Raw genomic sequence first — 19,178 nt, 5'->3', positions numbered from 1 at the left:
AATCTCAGTCGAATCATGAGAAAAACAGACTAATTCCAACAGAGGGCTATCTTCCAAATATCTCAAAGTTGTTCAGTCATCAAAAACATCCCTATCTATTACTGAATTATCTTTTGGTTGTTGAGCTTATTTTTATTTTTAAAAAGATTTTATTTATTTATTTGAGAGAGAGAGACAGTGAGAGAGGGAACACAAGCAGGGGGAGTGGGAGAGGGAGAAACAGGCTCCCGGCTGAGGAGGATCCCGGAACCCTGGGATCATGACCTGAGCCGAAGGCAGACACTTAAGGACTGAGCCACCCAGGCACGCCTGGTTGTTGAGCTTTACTAGCCCTTTGAGATGATAGTATTTATAGAAGAGACATGAGGGGTTTTCATTTTGATGAAGTCTTATTTATCTAATTTTCCTTTTGTTGTTAGTGTTTCTGCCACATTTAAGAAATCATTGCCAAATTCAAGGTCAGAAAGATTTGTTCTCGTTCTAAGAATTTTATAGCTTTAGCTCTTAAATTTAGGTCTTTGATCCATTTGTGTTAATTTTTGTATGTGGTGTGAGGCAGAGGTCCAACCTCATTCTTTCGCATGTAGATATCCAGCTTTCCTAGCACACCATTTGTTGAAGAGACTATTCTTTTCCCATTGAATGGTCTTGGACATTATTTTAGAAAATCAATTGACCACAGATTAATGGATTTATTTCTGGACTCTCTATGCTATTGATCTTGTATCTATCCTCTATGCCAATACTACATGGGTTTATTGATGTAACTTTGTGTAACTTTTAGAATTGGGAAGTATGAGTCTTCCAACTTTCTCTTCTTTTTCAAGATTGTTTTGGCTATTCAGGGTCCCTTGCAATTCCATTGTGAATTTTGGGCTGACTTTCCCATTTCTGCAAAAAAAGCCATTGGGATTTTGATAGGTATTACACTGAATCTGTAGATTGCTTTGGTGGATATTACCATTTTGACAACATTAAGTCTTCTAATACATGAATACAGGATGTCTTTTCATTTATTTAGGTCTTTCTTAATTTCTTTCAGCAACATTTTGTACTATCAGTGTATAAGTCCTGTACTTCCTTGGTTAAATTTACTCTAAGATGTTTTATTATCTTAGATGCTATTGTAAATGGAATTGCTCTCTTAATTTTTTTTTTTTTTTTAAGATTTTTATTTATTTATTTGACAGAGAGAGACACAGCGAGAAAGGGAACACAAGCAGGGGGGTGGGGGAGAGGGAGAAGCAGGCTTCCCGCAGAGCAGGGAGCCCGATGCGGGGCTCGATCCCAGGACCCTGGGATCATGACCTGAGCCGAAGGCAGACGCTTAACGACTGAGCCACCTAGGCGCCCTGCTCTCTTAATTTTCTTTTTGGATTGTTCATTGCTATTATATAGAAATACAATTGATTTTTATGCTGATTTTATATCCTGCCACTTTGTTGAATTCATTAGTTCTAGCAGATATTTTGTGAATTCTTTAGGATTTTGTACATATAAAATCATGCCATTTGTGATAGCTTTACTTCATCCTTTCCAATCTGGATGCCTTTTATTTCTTCTTCTTGTCTTAATTACTATAGACTGATTGCACTTTTAAGCAAAAAATTATAATGCAATTTCAGCATGATTTTGAAAGTCTACATAGAAAATGTATACATACTACTTCCCATGTCTGTAGACCGTATATCATGAAAAGGACAGGAAGCACACTAGCCTTTGTAGCTAATGAACATATACCATATCAACATTCCAGTGTCAATAGCATTTTAAATTATGCATGGTAATAAAACAGATTTCATACTTGTTTTGCACTGGATTATCTTTAGGATATTTTAAATAATGAAGAAATAGAAACAAGTTTGAGAAGCAATTTTTACCTTTAAAATTTATTACAGAAGCTATACATACAAAATGAAATCCTCTAGATACAAAAGATGTATCTGGAGTTATAATAAGCTTCAATAAAAATGAGTATGTGTGTATACATAAGTGCAAAAACATATACTGCTTTACATTTTTTCAGTGACTGGCATTGCTTTGTGCCTTATATAAGAGGATATCTATTTGTTAAGGGATCTAAATTCCTGGGTTTTATAAGGCTTTAAATACAATATCCAGATAAATCAACAACAAAAGGCAACTCAACTCGGAAACTGTTTTAGAATTCAGAATCTCTCATATGAGATTGTTATCTCCTATTCCCTTGAAGGAAGTTTCCAACTATTTTACAAACTATTATTAGAATGTCTTTGTAAAAAAACAAAACAAGAGAATATGCATGGCAGTGAATGATTTTATTGCTTTAAGAAAGAAATGTATTTTTGGTATCATTAATACAAAATTTATAATATTTATATTTATATAATTGTATATAAAAACTATCTATAGAATATAACCTAATCACAAATTTAGAAAGATATAGAGTTTTCAAATATAAAACCTTTGTGCTATTAAAAAGATATTGAACAAAGTAGATATTAATACATCTGCTGTGTGTATTATCATAAAAATAAACCAAAAAAATATTTAAAATCTTTATTAACCCAAATTAGAATTATAAAAATGTTTATCTAAATTTTGGCATTCAAGTACAGAAGTTGTTCAGGGCCTTCCCACAAATGACCTGAACCCTGGCTTTTAAGTAAATGGGGAGAGAAAGCTAAAGGCAAATAGGAGACGGGCATTGAAAAAAACAAAGAACAAAAGGATGGCAAAGACACGATGGTGAAGTAAGTTTCTAGTCTGATACAAGAAAATATTTTTAGGAAGGAAAAACGTTAAAAGTGCTTAAAACAAAAAAATGTCAATGTCACTAATTACTCTTAAGTGCCATAAAACATTAGTTATCAAAATAACTTTTATTAAGAGTTGGCCATACTTTAACTACTGATACACTACAGAATTACTACTACTACAGTGCCTTGTTCAAATTTCAAATATTTATCAGTTATCTCTGTAATTTATCTTACACATGTACATAAATACCAGAAAAGTTTAAATATTTTTATTTACTATTTTAATCTTTTCCTTAAAGATGCAGGATTTCATCTTGTATCACTTATATGGACATGACAAAAGTGAATTAAATAGCAACTGAATATAAAGAATACTTGATACCATGGCATCATGATCTGGAACAACTGAAGTTTTCTACCTCTTGCTCCATTTTCTAGATAAAGGGTAAAAAGGAAAAATAGTAACTTTCAGTATGAAAAAAGTTAAAGAAACATTACTCTATTGCTATTGTTTTACATCAACCACCTCAAGAATATTATTAACTCATGTATACATCTGAGAGAGAAAATAGGAATTTAGTTCAGTATTAAGACTATCACCTAAACTGATATCACCAATGGGACTTCATTATTTAAATCCCTCTGAAATAAGTCTGAGATGCAGTCATCTTATGTTAAGTTCAAACAGTTATAATCAAGGCACTAGTGTATTTGTAGATACTAATATTCTGTATTTTATAGGTACTAATATTACATACCTATCATACTATGTAGGTACCACAGTATACTTAGTAGATATACTAATTACTATGTGTATTATATATTAGTAGGTACATCAGTATGTACCTCCTAATACATACATTATACTGTAGATACATGGTAAATAGATTTATTATAGATATACTATGTTGTTATAGATATATACTATATTGTTATCATCCAGTATCTATTTTTAAAAATTAGTACTAATGCCCACTATAAAGCAAGATTAAGTAAAGACACATAGGTCTATCTTAAGGCCATCTTGAAAAAGAGCTATGTATCTTCATTAATACACACACAAAATGGAGATTTTTCAATCTACTGATACTACAGTTCCAATGTTTATTGAAGAAACACAAACTAGTGAAGTGCTAGATTTCAAAAAGTACAGAACTCAGTTGTATATAGAAATAATCCATAGTCCATATATTTAAAAATGGTCTTTAAAAATTCTTATAATCTTATAATTTCTTATATAGATTAGCTTACCTGAATAAGTGTTGTTTTGTCATAGTCCATGCGATGCTGATAAATACACTGGCTGATTACTGCATATAAATTTTCCAACTGAAAAATATTGTATTCTTGACTTTTTTTAACAACAGTCTTCAAAAGATTCTAAAAGAAAACATGAGTGTTTACATATGTGAGAGATAAATTCCGTGAGATATTTTAATTTTGAAGATTTGGGGAATTTTTAGCATATAAACCAGAAGAGGGCAGACCAATTACTTGATGAGACATGGTGGCCTCTGAAAGTGGCTCTGATACTTACCGGTAGTTCACTTCACCATCGTTCTAGGATCCTGGCCTCTGCCCTGGGTAACTCCCAACCTAAAAACTATAGCTGAGGAGGTGGCCAATTTTAATTTTAGCCATAAATCTCTATAGACAAATTAAAATATAACCTCAAACTAAATTAATAAGAAAAAAAGCAACATTTTTGCAGGGTATTTTATGGCAATGCAAGTACATTATAATGTGAAACAAGAGATAGTACATAAATGATGAACCACCTCACTACTTCAGTTCTTTTTTTTTTTTTACGATTTATTTATCTATTTTAGAGGAAGAGAGTGAGAGAGAGAGCGAGTGAGCGAGGGGCACAAGGCAGAGGGAGAGAGTCTTAAGCAGACGCCCCACTGAGCGCAGAGCCCAATGTGGGGCTCGACGTGGAGCTCGATCTCACAACCCTGAGATCATGTCCTGAGCCGAAACAGAGAGTGGGACACTTAACAGACTGTGCCACCCAGGCATCCCAGTTCTTTTTCTTAATGACTGAAGTGGACTCACTAGATTTCTGTGATCCTTTAAGTCTGGCCCTACAAGGATATGCCATTACCTCTCAGTTAACAAAAACAAACAAACAAACAAACAAACAAAAAGCCATTATGGTTGAATAAAAACCAAATAAATTGGTCACTGATGATGGTCAGAAAACAATGTATATGGGCACCTGGGTGGCTCAGTTGGTTGAGCATCTGACTCCTGGTTTTGGCTCAGGTCAGGATCTCATGGATTGTGAGACTGAGCCCTGTGACGGGCTCCATGCTCAGCGGGGAGTCTGCTTGAGATTCTCTCCCTCTCCCTACCCCCCATGCTTGCCCTCTGTCTCTAAATAAATAAATAAATCTTAAAAAAACCCCAAAATAATGTATAGGATCAATAATGCAGACAAGTATGTTACAAACCAGAATATCAACACATTAGCCATCTCCAAACACTGCTTTTATGAAAGTTATTCTATACCAAGTTCACCCTTTTATAAAAGATCATTATTTATTGCATGAAGTCCATTTTTGGTGGGTTCTGTTACTAATCTGCATACTGAAAGCATTATGATTTCAATTTACATACTTTTAATCGTTCATGGTCCACGACAAGTGAGGGTGTAGGCTGGGAAAGAATTGCCAAAGCCTTTTCAACACTGATGAGCTGCTGTTGTTCTACTTGGGAACGTCTAGCTCGAGTCATTCGCAGAACACACATTTCTAGAATGAAAAGTTAAATAACTATTATGTGGTTCACAGACATTATGTTTAAAAGAAATATTAGGCAGATTAAATAGCAGGACATATTTACTAAAACACAAACACCAACTCTGGTTTATTGGCTCTGCTGTAAGATTAAGATGCTGCCACTCCTACTCTCAAAAAAGAAAGAGAAATACTTCTCAAATGGAGTATTTCAAAGGACCCTCAGCAGGATCCTTTGCACAAGATTACTTCGGCATGAGAGTCCTAGAATGTAAAAGCTGGAAGGGACCTCAGTAATCTAGGAGTTGCAAACTACCACCCATAGGCCCAATCTGCCCTACTGATATAAATAAAGTCTTATTAGAACACAACCATGCCCATTTTACATATGTGTGTCAATGTGGCTTTTCTAACAGAGTTGAGTAGTTGGGACAGAGATTGTACCACTAAATATTTACTTAAGTTCCTTTACAGAAAAAGTTTGCCTATCTCTGATCTAGAATAATCTACTCACTGATAAATAAGAAAAATGAGGCCAAGAGAGGTGAAGGGACTTTTTTCTAAGGTCAACTACCTAACTGTTAAGAGCCAGAACAAGAACCCAAATCTGTTGATATGTAAACAAGTACCTATCCCCCATTAAATAGTGTTCTTTAAAAAAAGATGATAAAAGAAAAATAAAACAATTCTGAACCCAAACAAAACATACTACATTATATAGCCAGAGATTAACATTTAAAATATCCACATTGAAAAGGCTATATCCTAGTCTATCCTGCTATGATTACTCAAACACACTAGAACTCATTTCAAGGAAGTCCTTGAAAAAGATTTGCCTACAGTTTATGACACTGAAAAAACAAAAAACAAAACAAAACAAAAAAGTCTCATGAACATCCTCATTACTTGTTTTTGACCAAAATGAATTTTTTAACTGTTATCCCTCTTTTTGCTTTGTAAGACTAAATAATGTTTGACTTTTCCAAAACCCAAACAAATCTACTGCTAAAGATCCAAGAAGATCCAGATAGAAGACAATTCTAAATGAAAAACTTTGGTGAAAGGATCATTAGAATAAATATAAATAATCTTGGACTTAACCCCTAAGAGAAATAGTGCAATGATAGTAACATTTGTTCTGTATCACTCAGCCAGAATTACAGAAAACTGCTGATTTTGCTTAAAAAGAAGAGGGTATCCTGCCAGTTTCTGAAAACTGTATAGCCAAGCACTTTGCTACGTGCTTTAGATGGATTATTTTATTCAAGTTTCAAAATATTTCATTACCCGACCACTACCTACCCCAATATTGCAGAAGAGAAAAGGGAGACTGACTGGTCAAGACCTTGCCCAAGCTCACAAGTTACTAAGGAGAAGGCTAGGGTTCAAATCCAGGTCTATTTGATGCCACTCTGCTTTTAACAACAGTGATTTACAAGATCAAGTTATTAAGTAAAGAAATTGCTATTTTTCCTAATTAACACCTGCATTCTGAAAGACAAGGAAATGAAATTAAATGAGATGGTAATTAGTCATTTAAAAACTTTGAGTGAGGGCGCCTGGGTGGCTCAGTCGTTAAGCGTTTGCCTTCGGCTCAGGTCATGGTCCCAGGGTCCTGGGATCGAGTCCCGCATCGAGCTCCCTGTTCCGCGGGAAGCCTGCTTCTCCCTCTCCCACTCCCCCTGCTTGTGTTCCCTCTCTCGCTATGTCTCTCTCTGTCAAATAAATAAATAAAATCTTAAAAAAAAAAAAAAAAAAAAAACTTTGAGTGAAACATTTTTAAACAATGAAGCATGGAACACTACATCAAAAACTAATGTACTGTATGGTGACTAACATAACATACTAATTAATTAATTAATTAAAGATTTATTTATTTGAAGGAGAGAGAGAGAATGCGCAGGGAGGGGCACAGGTAAAGGGAAAGAGAATCCCAAACAGACTTTGAGCTGAGTGCGGAGCCCGATGTGGGGTTCCACCCCACGACCCTGAGATTGCCACCTGGGCTGAAACCAAGAGTCGGACACCCAACCGACTGTGCCACCCAAGTGCCCCAAAACATCTTTTAAAATTAAAATTAGTAAGTTGCTTTAATTGAGAAAGACTTACCTTTTGCTTCATTTTCATCAGAAATATCTATTATCTGACAGCCAGAAGCATCTCCATCGCAAACAATTTTATCTTTCTTCACTTCTGTACATGCTGTGGTCTTCCCAGATTCTTCAAGTTCATTTTCAATACCACAAATACTTGAATTATTATGCCCCAATTCTATTTTGCTTTCAGAGGCATTTTGGTGCTTCTCATTTTCTTCCACTGAGGACTCTCCTGTGTTTCCAGTCTCATTGTGGTCTACACTTGTATCTTGATTTTCCTCTGTATCACTCTCAATTTTGTCATCTGTGACATTCTGGCTCTCATCTTTCACCTGTGAAATCTTCCTTCGTTTTGTTATGGTGCCTAAGTACCACTTTGACTTTTTGCGGATTTTTCTCTTCAACTGAGCTTCAAAGAATTTAAAGAAAAAGGATTAAAAGAACATTCAACAATTTTCTAAAGTCTAAGTGAGTGAAAAATACCTCCTGAGATATAAGAGGGTAGAGAGTTTGAGAAACTGCTGTAGTTTTTTATGGTTGGAACACAGAAACAAGGGTAGAGAGTACTGTGAGAAGAAGCTAGAAAGTGGGCAATAACGTGTCCTTCTAAAGAGTTTGGATTTTATCTTGAATAATTTTAAGGAGGGCAATGGTATGAACTGTATGATGACCCCATAACAACAATCGCTGTGGTGATGAACTGGAGAAAATGGCCTACACTTACTGAGTGCTCACCACGTGGTGGGGACTCTTCTAAGCTCTTTGTGTACTGACCCCCTGAAATTTCACTTTCACCTGATCAGGGTTGCTACCATTATCAACATTGTTTTACAGATGAAGAAAACTAAGCTATACAGAGCTGAAACATTCTGCCTGGATCAGATACAGAATAACTACACTGTGATATTCTGTTTGGGAGATTCGTCCATACCTTTGCATGTGCTTGAATTTTAGTCATTCTCACTGTTGTATAATAATCCATATTTTCCCATTCTATTGTCGGTGGGCATTTGGGTTGCTCCCAGTTTTGGGCTATTATAAATACTGGTTCTAACAACATTCTTGTTCATGTCTTTCAGTGAACATAATGTATGCAATCCTGCTGGGTGTATAGCTAGGGATGGACTGTTTTAAAGGAGACATTGTCCATGTCCTCAATTTCCATATATATACTTGCCCAAAGCTGATTTGACCAAGAGCCGCTGGTAGTACAGATCTCTTGCTCGTCTGCCTTCTCATCCTCCCTTTCCCAGCTGCCATCTCCCATTTTTACAAAAGAAGGGCTTACTCTACCTATCTCAAATCACTTACCCCAGGATGGACAAGCATGCAATACAATAAGGTAATGTTCCAACCCCCGCAACAAACACACGCACACGCACACAGAATTTTAAAAATTCTGTTTAAAAGCATCTGACATCTAACAAGACACCGAGGAATTATGATACCAGAATCTGGAAAAACAAATGAATAACTGAGAGTCTAAGAAGCTGAGGAGAGTTGGGACATTCATAGGGCTTAAAGAACAAAAACTGGAATTAAGAGCCTGCCAAGGATGGGAGGCCTTGGGAAAACCCATGCGCTCTGGGTTAGTACCCTCTGGAGTTACACCCTAAGAATAAGGAGGAACAGGAAATAGACTAGAATTTATAGAAATGAAAATCAATTTCAAATCAGTCAATCTGCAGTTAGATGAAGGTGAGCTGGGACTGCAAGTGGCATATCATTATAAACCTGGATTTATTTCAAGAATGCAAACTTGCCTTAACATTAACAAAATCAAGGTAATTTACCACATCGATATAGAGGAAACTAAGGAGAAAGTAACTGGCATCAGTAGAAAATAAAGGCTAGTTTTATAAGTAAAAGTTACCCAAGGGCACTTACCAGGAGTACTACAAGCCACAGGAGTACTAGTTGTCTTGAGTTTTTCATTCTGCTCCGGATCTGATCTTTTATCACCAGCAGAGGTGGAATTTTGCTTTGGCATCACATGATAGTAAGATGGGGCATATTTGGACGAGCTACAACCTTATAAATAGACATGGGATATCAAGTCAAATGTCCAGATTTCAAAATTACATGGAGGGTTAATGAAAAGGACTCAATACACTACATCAGAGGCATCTTTTTTCTGATGCTAAATCATTTTCCTACCTCTCTTCTTTCTAGATTCCCGAATTTCTTCACAAAGCTGCTCAAAGTCTTCATCAAGTTCTTCTTTAATTATTGCATAGGCCGTATCTCTTAAAGCACAGGCTCTATGCCTAATAAGACGATCTGAGAAATGAATAAAGAATTCAGTTTTAAAATCTCTCCTTTCAATAATTTACCAAAAATAAGCTCAACATGTTGGGCTAAGATTATAGTCATTAAAATTCCTTTTTTACTTTTACCATGAATAGTAAATGTTACTGGAATTGTATTATTCTGTTTTTGCTATTAATCTAATGTTCTGGACATCCGATTCAATACAGCAGGCTAAACCCAAACAATTTTGTTGCTCTGCCCTATCTAGCTCCCCTTGAAATATCAGGGAAAAAAAAAAAAAATCAATCAATCAACAGCAAGACCATACAACAACATGACAACAACAAAAACAGCAAGGAAGGCTATTGGTGTCGTTAGTGAGCCAGAGATGTAAAAGAATTTTAGAAGATAGAGAGGATGTTATTGCATTGACAGAGAAACTAAACAGACAATTAAATAGCAACATTACACAGGAAACACTGGAAAAGTCCCTATACTCAGAGTCCAAGCACTGTAAACTGGAATATTCTCTGAGGCAGAGGGCAGATAATAAGTGAATGTAAAACTGCTTGAACAACTGGATCAGTTCCCTCACAGGGAGGTAGGCTATAATATTCACACCCAGGTGGGAGTTGGTAGCAATAGCTAGAATATCAGAAGGATTCTTCAGGGGATTTCTAACATGGCATTTGGGCCCAAAGAAGGGCAAAGGCAAAAGCCTAAGCACTGGTTCCCCAAGTGTGGTAGCATCAGTGTCACCTGGAAACTGGTCAGAAATGTAAATTCTCACGTCCTCCCCTACATCTACAGAATCAGGAACCATGGAAACCGGGCCCTGCAAGCGGCATCTTAACAAGCGCTTTAGGAGATGCTGACTGCCCGCTGCAGGCATACCACTGGTCTAAAGTAGTTTTAGATTGTCACCGTGGACAGGAGACGTGCCAGCAGCCTGACTGTAGTGATACAGAAAAAGCCCTCAGCATCCAGGGTAAATGCTTCCTTCTTTCTACAATTAGGGGTGTTCTCAGGTTGGCAGCCTGCTCCCCATGGTTAACCTACAGAACCCTGAACTACAGGTTAAAGGCTAGGGGAGGAGAGGGCAGAGGACTGGAAGCAGAACAGTGAGCTTTTCAATTGTTGAAGAAACTCTCAGTAGGTCCCTATGCTAATCGGTCTAATTTATAAACACTACCAACTAGAAAACAGAAAGCCAGTGTACTGGGGGAGAGAGTTAACATAGCAAACAGGACTATTAAAAAAAATTATCCACTGAGAGAGTTAAGGACACTATCCACAAAACAAAAATAGGAAGCTAGGAAAAAGAAGCACTGAAGGAAAATATTTTTGGATAACAGAGTAAGTTTATATCAAGTTGAATATCATTATATATATGAACAAATATATTATTAAAAAAATCCTTACTTTATAAATTTTATTTTTTATAATAGATTGCATAGGTGAGGACAGAATAGGTGTATGTATAGAAAAGGTCTAAAAAGATCCCCAAACTTAACAATGTCCACCTCTGGAGAGAGGAAATGGGGGACTTAGTTTTCATTTTTATTGAAGCGTAGTTGACTTATATTAGTTTCAAGTGGACAACACAGTGATTCAACATTTATATACATTATGAATTGATCACCATAATAAATCTAGAGGGCTTAGTTTTTAAAATATTATTAGCAAGTCGGGGTGCTGGGGTGGCTCAGTTAGTTAAGTGTCCAACTTGGTTTTGGCTCAGGTCATGATCTCAGGGTCCTGGGATGGAACCCCACGTCAGGCTCCAGGCTCTGAGAAAATGTTTTCAAACCTTTTTTATTACAGAATGTTTATTTTCCACTTGGAGAAAGAGCACTGATAAACAAAGGAAAGAAGCTAAGTTGTTATGCAATTCTGTGTCTCGTTAGAGGATACACCAAGGAATTGTAAATACAGGTACGCTGCAGTCAAAGAAACCTGCATTCCAATTCTGCTTCTGCCACTTCCTGGCAGTATGACCCCGAGTATGTTTTTTAACCTCTCTAACTTCATTTTGTTCTAAATGGCCCTGTGAATGTAAAATGTTTATATCACCTGGCATAAAGTCAACCCTCACTAAATGTTAGCAGTCCCTGTCCCCCCCACCCCCGGGGAGGAAAACAAACCCACTAATGCTCACCTCCAGGATCTCTATCTGGATTGTATTCTAAAGCATTACTACAGATTAGATCAATATCACTCAAATAGTCTTTCACAGTCAGATACTTGTGGAGATCAATTTTACTGATTATAGATGAAAGGTCCATTGGTTGCTTTATCACAGTGACATAATCAGGAACCTAAAATTCAAGCAAATGACCAAATCACTAAATTAACTCTGAACATAAAAAAAATCTGAGTCCAGTTGCTCTGCCAGGCAATATAGGGGAGAGAGAATAAATACATAAGAGATAACGATAATGTATTAATATGAAACCTTTGACTCTGTTTAAAGCTGGTTTTGTTTTGTATTTACTCCTGTTCTTGGGCACCTGTATCTCCAGTAATATCTTAGACCTCTTTCCTTATCCAAATGTCACCCATCCTTCAATGTCAACTTAAGACTTCACACTTCACTCTCCAGGTCACTTTAAACCGTGTAGGTCACAGTATTATGTAGCCTTAAGTCAATCTTAAATTATGTCTAGAATGTCTGGGTTGGCAGACAAAGTTAACTGGCTACTCTTTGGAGGAAAGGAAAATGCATTACATGGCTTTTAAGTCTCCATGTGCTTAGGACACTACTCGGTATATTCTACATAAAGAAAATAAGCTCAGAGTATAGACAGGGAACCACATAAACAATTCAAATATTCTCTAATTCATTATAGTTTAGAACAAATTTGAGCCAAAGATTAAATCAATACCTCATCAGGGTCAACAGGTTTAGTAAATACTCTGAATCGCTTGTCAATAGCAAGCCTATGTGTAACATTTCTCAAGAAAATCCTCAGTTCTCTAAATGTATCTTCTTCTTGTTCTTCTAGTCGTTTCACTTCTTCTACTGTCAGTGGTCTTGGCTCAGGTGGTGGTGCTACAGGGAGGACCTCCAAGGCCTGCAAAACTTCACACGAACGGAAGATTTTAGTTACTACTCTCCCATCATAGCAAGGGTGACAAATGATTCAAGGGCCAGGCTTTCAGGGGTTATCCTCCTTACATCTGCTGGGAATTAGAGGATTTGAAATACTCAAGTGCTACCATAATCTCTATCGCTAGCTCCCCTCCAGCAACAATTGGTAATTTATTTGTAATGTTAATTCCTAAGTCACTACCTCTGTTCCATTTTAAGATCAATTAAGAGGCTATTAAAACTTTCAAAATGCATTATTTCCAGCACAAGAATATTCTATTAAAAAAAGCCTTTTACGAGTTAATTTCTGAACTAATAAAAAACTGTGATATGTTTCAAATATAATAAGTTTAATTTTGTTTAAACAGATATGCACTGAGTATTCAGGATAAAAAAGGAGTATGAGAGGGCGCCTGGGTGGCTCAGTTGGTTAAGCGACTGCCTTCGGCTCAGGTCATGATCCTGGAGTCCCTGGATCGAGTCCCGCATCGGGCTCCCTGCTCAGCAGGGAGCCTGCTTCTCCCTCTGACCCTCCCTCCTCTCATGTGCTCTCTCTCTCATTCTCTCTGTCTCAAATAAATAAATAAAATCTTAAAAAAAAAAAAAAAAAAGGAGTATGAGAGTGATGCCCCAATAAAATGGCAATCTATTAAAGGAGTAAGGGACAATTATCACATCGTTGTAATGTTATATTAGTAGTATGAAAAAAGTACACTGGGTCATAATGGTAGAAAATTAATTTTGCCTAGATATGTTAAGGAGGAAAAAAATGAATTATAGAAGGACAAGTGGTTCCTTAGGCAGAGATAGGCAATGAGGATAGAAGCGTTACTGACAGAGAGCAAGCATAAATGAAATTATGAAAAGACAGGAATACGATGCATGTGGTGTAAAAACAGAGTGTTTGCAAGGAAAGAGATGGGGGAAGGAGGGGAGAACAAAAGTGCCAAAAATGGGCTTGGGAAGACAGGCTGGAGCTTTACTATGAATTCCAGCTGAAATTCTCCATGGACTGGGTCTACAGTAGGAAAGTCCTTGTATGCTTTAAGATCTTTAGTCTACTTTAATGGGAAGCATAGAGATTTGTAAGCAAACCTAACAACTGAGGTTTTGAGTTTGTGTTATTAGAAGATGACAATGCCATTAATATTTTATTCCCACTTTCTCGAAATTATTATATGTTAAACTTTGATAGAGAAACTAACCTGCTTTCTTTTTTGATAAAGGAGGCTTAGCAGCTTGCTTTAGAATTAAATCTTCAAAAAATTTTGTTCGTTCTTCTTTACCAGGTAACTGGACATTGAAAATTTCTCCATAATCACGGATAAATAATTCTTGCACCTTAAAAAAGAAAATACATGCATTATATATGTGTATACATAATACTATGCATATATACCATTCAATGCAACAGTGGGTTATTACACACATATTTTTAATGACCTGAACTGTGTACTAAAGAGATGTTTTTATTAAAACACAGATCTTTTATGTATGCTGGAGTTAGATATAAATCATATATGCAAAAGAGTAGGAGTTAAAAAGTAGGGGATCTTCTTTAAAACTCAAGACTCCAAAGTATAATTCGTGTGGCAAGTGACATGGCAATATTTGATTTCAAGGGTTTTTGGGGATCAATTAACTCATATTCACAACCCAAAGTGAGATAGGATAAGAATAAAGGCTAGGGGGCGCCTGGCTGGCTCAGTTGATAGATCATGCAACTCTTGATCTCGGGGTTGTGAGTTTGAGCCTCACTCTGGGTGTAGAAATTACTTAAAAATGAAATCTTTAAAAAGAAATTAAAAAAATAATAATAAAGGCTAGAAAATAACAGGTGCTGGTGAGGATGTAGAGAAATTAGAACCCCTGAGCTGATAGGAATGTTAAAATGGTACAGCGGCTATGGAAAACACAGAATTACCATGTAATCTAGTATACAGATCTGAAGAGCTGAAAAAAAACAAAAAACAAACCACCACTCAAACACATACTTGTATACCAATGATCATAGCAGGATTATTCATAGTAGGCAAGAGGTAGAGACAATCCAAATGTTCATCACTAGATGAATGGATAAAAATGTGATATATACATAAAATGGAATATTATTTAACCTTAAAAAGGAGTGAAATTCTAATGCATGCTACAACATGGATGAACTCTGAAAACATGCTAAGAGAAATAAGCCAGTCATAAAAGGACAAATACCATATGAATCCACTTATACAAGGTATGTAAAATAGGTGAATTCACAGAGACAGAAATTTATTGTAACAGAGGTTACTAGAGGTTAGATAAAGGAGGGAATGGGGAGTAATTGTTTAATGGGTATAAAGTTTCTGTTTGGGATGATGAAAAAGTTCTGGAAACAGATAGTGGTGATGGCTGCACAACACTGTGAATATACTCAATGCAATGTACTTGACATCACTGAATCGTACACTTAAAAATGGTCAAAATGGTAAATTTTATGTTATGCATATTTTACTGCCAAAAGAATGGCAAAAGAGATCCCAAAAGGATGTTTCTAAACAACCTCTTAACCTTTTCCACTATTTTTTAAAAAGATTTTATTTATTTGACAGAGAGAGAGAGAGCATGAGCGTACAAGCGGGGGGAGGGGCAGAGGGTGAGGGACAAGCAGACTCCCTGCTGAGCAGTGAGCCGGATGTGGGACGATCCCAGGATCCTGAGATCATGACCTGAGCCGAAAGCAGACTTTTAACCGACTGAGCTACCCAGGTGCCCCTCCCCCCACCCAGTATTATTATTAGAGGATAATAATGTTTATTCCTTGTGTGATGCTTACGTACTTTGATTTGGGTATCTTTGATATATAGAAGGTTACATTCATAGCTTCTGCATAACCTGATTTACAGGGTCTTCCATGCTCCCATATATGAAAATGTTCCTAGTATGTTATATGAAGCTTTTCCTATTGCCTCAACATCATTTATGAAATGTCTCTATCTTTGCTAATTCATTTACTAAATTACTATGTAAATAAGAGTCTAATGGATTTTATTACATTAATTTCTCTATGCTGGCCCAAATTCCAGTTTTATTTCTAATTTTGTGGTATGCTTTAATATTTGGTGGGCCAAGAACCTCCTCATAGCTTTTTCAACATTTTTTTTGGGAAATTCAAGCACTTTTTCCTTTGACACTGATTTTTAGGATCCTACCTATTTTGCTGGGATTTATACTGGAATTTGTGCCTTTTCCCCCTTCCTGGTGGCCTGGAAGTTATATGCTGTATTTTTTTTATGTTATAAGTTTTAACAGATATATCTAAGCTTTTTCTAGCAAACTGTAAGGTTAGCCAATATCTACATATCAGACAAAAATCTGAATGTGCGTTTACTTCCTTATTCTCCTTTGCTATGTCCTTCCTGCCATTATTAAATTCAGACCAAGACCAACTTAGTTTCACATTCCTTAAAAAATTTTTTCTATCACAATTTTGTGACAATAAGTTTTACTGTTTTCTTTGTTCACTGCTTCTTATATGCCACTTCTACAAAATAAAAATCCAAGAGAAATAATCGTTTAATAATCAATTCTTTCAGTCAAGGGTTTATGGATAATAGTTTCTTAGGCATGGCATATTCAAAACTGTCTTTGGGGTGCCTGGGTGGCTCAGTTGGTTAAGCATCTGACTCTTGATTTCGGCTCAGGTCATGATCTCAGGGTTGTGAGACTAAGCCCTGAATCAGACTCTGCGCTAGGCATGGAGCCTGCTTAGGATTCTCTCTTTCCCTCTTCCCCAGCCTCTCTCCCTAAAAATCTTTGTTTTGTTCTCTCACTCAAATGCTTACTTTGTTGAGAAGAAAATCAAAAGTCTAAAATTATTTTCCTTCAAAACTCTGGAAATAGGGGCGCCTGGGTGGCTCAGTCTTTGGGCGTCTGCCTTCGGCTCAGGTCATGGTCCCAGGGTCATGGGATCGAGCCCCGCATTGGGCTCCCTGCTCCGCGGGAGGCCTGCTTCTCCCTCTCCCTCTGCTTGTGTTCCCTCTCTCATTGTGTCTCTCTCTGTCAAATAAATAAATAAAATCTTTAAAAAAAAAAGATTCTCTCCCTCTCCCTCTGCCACTCCCCTCCTCTAAAATAAATGAATAAATCTTAAAAAAAAAAACAACTCTGAAAATAAATATTGCTCACTTGTCTCCTTAGTAGCTAGTGTTAACAATGGGAAGGTAGAAGCAATTTGATTTTCAGTCCTTCCTGGTAGTATTCTTTCTCTCAGTAGATTTTAAAATTTTCCTCTGTACTTCTGACATCCTGAAATTTTATCTGGATGTGGGCCTTTTTATTTTTTTTAATTTAATTTAATTATGTTATGTTAGTCACCATACATCATTAGTTTTTGATGTAGTGATCCACGATTCATTGTTCTTGTGTAACACCCAGTGCTCCATGCAGTACGTGCCCTCCTTAATACCCTTCACTGGGCCAACCCATCCCTCCGCCCCCCTCCCCTCTAAAACTCTGTTTGTTTCTCGGAGTCCATAGTCTCTCATGGTTCATCTCCCCCTCCGATTCCCCCCGCTTCATTCTCTTAATGTCCTCCTTGCGATTCCTTATGTTCCACAAGTAAGTGAAACCATATGATAATTGACTTTCTCTGCTTGACTTATTTCACTTAGCATAATCTCCTCCAGTCCCATCCATGTTGATGTAAAAGCTGGGTACTCATCCTTTCTGATGGCTGAGTAATATTGCATTGTATATATGGACCACATCTTTATCCATTCATCTGTTGAGGGCATCTCGGCTCTTTCCAAGTTTGGCTATTACAGACATTGCTATGAACATTGGGGTGCATATGGCCCTTCTTTTCACTACATCTGTGTCTTTGGGGTAAATACCCAGGAGTGCAATTGCTGGGTCACAGGGTACCTCTATTTTTAATTTTTTGAGGAAACCCCACACTGTTTTCCAAAGTGGCTGTACCAACAGTGTAAGAGTGTTCCCCTTTCTCCAACCTCTCCAACATTTGTTGTTTCTTGCCTTGTCAATTTTTGCCATTCTAACTGGTGTAAGGTGGTATCTCAATGTAGTTTTGATTTGAATATCCCTGATGTCTAATGATGAACATTTTTTCATGTGTCTGTTAGCCATTTGTATGTCTTCTTTGGAGAAGTGTCTGTTCATGTCTTCTGCCCATTTTTTGACTTATGTTTTTTGGGTGTTGAGTTTGAGTTCTTTATAGATCTTGGAAATCAGCGCTTTGTCTGTAGTGTCATTTGCAAATATCTTCTCCCATTCTGTGGGTTGCCTCTTTGTTTTGTTGACTGTTTCCTTTGCTGTGCAGAAGCTTTTTATCTTGATCAAGTCCCAAGAGTTCATATTTGCTTTTGCTTCACTAGCCTTTGGAGATGTATCTTGAAAGAAGTTGCTGTGGCTGATGTCAAAGAGGTTACTGCTTATGTTCTCCTCTAGGATTTTGATGGATTCCTCTGTCACATTGAGGTCTTTCATCCATTTTGAGTTTATCTCTGCGTGTGGTGTTAGAGAATAGTTGAGTTTCATTCTTCTGTGTATAGCTGTCCAATTTTCCCAGCACCATTTATTGAAGAGACGGTCTTTGTTCCATTGCATATTTTTTCCTGCTTTGTTGAAGATTGTTTGACCACAGAGTTGAGGGTCCATATCTGGGATCTCTATTCTGTTCCATTGGTCTATATGTCTGTTTTTGCGCCAGTACCATGCTGTCTTGGTGATCACTGCTTTGTAATATAGCTTGAAATCAGGTAACGTGATGCCCCCAGCTTTGTTTTTCTTTTTCAACGTTTCCTTGGTGATTCAGGGTCTTTTCTGATTCCATACAAATTTTAGGATTGTTTGTTCCAGCACTTTGAAAAATGTCATTGGAATTTTGATTAGGATGGCATTGGAGGTATAGATTGCTCTGGGTAGCATAGACATTTTAACAATGTTTATTCTTTCGATCCATGAGAATGGAATGTTTTCCCATCTTTTTGTGTCTTCTTCAATTTCTTTCATGAGTGTTCTGTAGTTCCTAGAGTACAGATCCTTTACCTCTTTGGTTAGGCTTATTCCGAGGTATCTTATGGTTTTTGGTGCTATTGTAAATGGAATCGTTTCTCTAATTTCTCTTTCTACAATTGCATTGTTAGTGTATAAGAAAGCAACTGATTTCTGTGCATTGATTTTGTATCCTGCCACATTACTGAATTGCTGGATGAGTTCTAGTAATTTGGGGTGGAGTCTTTTGGGTTTTCCACATAAAGTATCATGT

General features: G+C 36.8%; 1 protein-coding gene across 1 annotated transcript in view; it reads right to left on the bottom strand.

The window, feature by feature from the left end:
* Nucleotides 1–2,523: 2,523 nt before the first annotated feature.
* ATAD2 (ATPase family AAA domain containing 2) overlaps nt 2,524–19,178 on the bottom strand; it is a 73,248-nt gene continuing 56,593 nt past the window's right edge. Inside the window, exons 20-28 of the mRNA XM_045895951.3 lie at nt 14,119–14,254; nt 12,708–12,904; nt 11,981–12,140; nt 9,730–9,852; nt 9,460–9,603; nt 7,586–7,981; nt 5,358–5,491; nt 3,990–4,118; nt 2,524–3,172 (exon numbers count right to left, since the gene is read on the bottom strand). Of these exons, the coding sequence (XP_045751907.1) occupies nt 3,128–3,172; nt 3,990–4,118; nt 5,358–5,491; nt 7,586–7,981; nt 9,460–9,603; nt 9,730–9,852; nt 11,981–12,140; nt 12,708–12,904; nt 14,119–14,254 (1,464 nt within the window). The 3' untranslated portion in view covers nt 2,524–3,127. The remainder of the gene's footprint in view (nt 3,173–3,989; nt 4,119–5,357; nt 5,492–7,585; nt 7,982–9,459; nt 9,604–9,729; nt 9,853–11,980; nt 12,141–12,707; nt 12,905–14,118; nt 14,255–19,178) is intronic.

Source organism: Mirounga angustirostris, unplaced genomic scaffold (genome assembly GCF_029215605.1).
Source record: "Mirounga angustirostris isolate CCGP_5_RB_7025 unplaced genomic scaffold, mMirAng1.0.hap1 SCAF_4, whole genome shotgun sequence".
NCBI classification, from domain to species: Eukaryota; Metazoa; Chordata; class Mammalia; order Carnivora; family Phocidae; genus Mirounga; species Mirounga angustirostris.
Note: the sequence above shows the minus strand (reverse complement) of the source record. Positions and strands in the feature narration are given on the sequence as shown.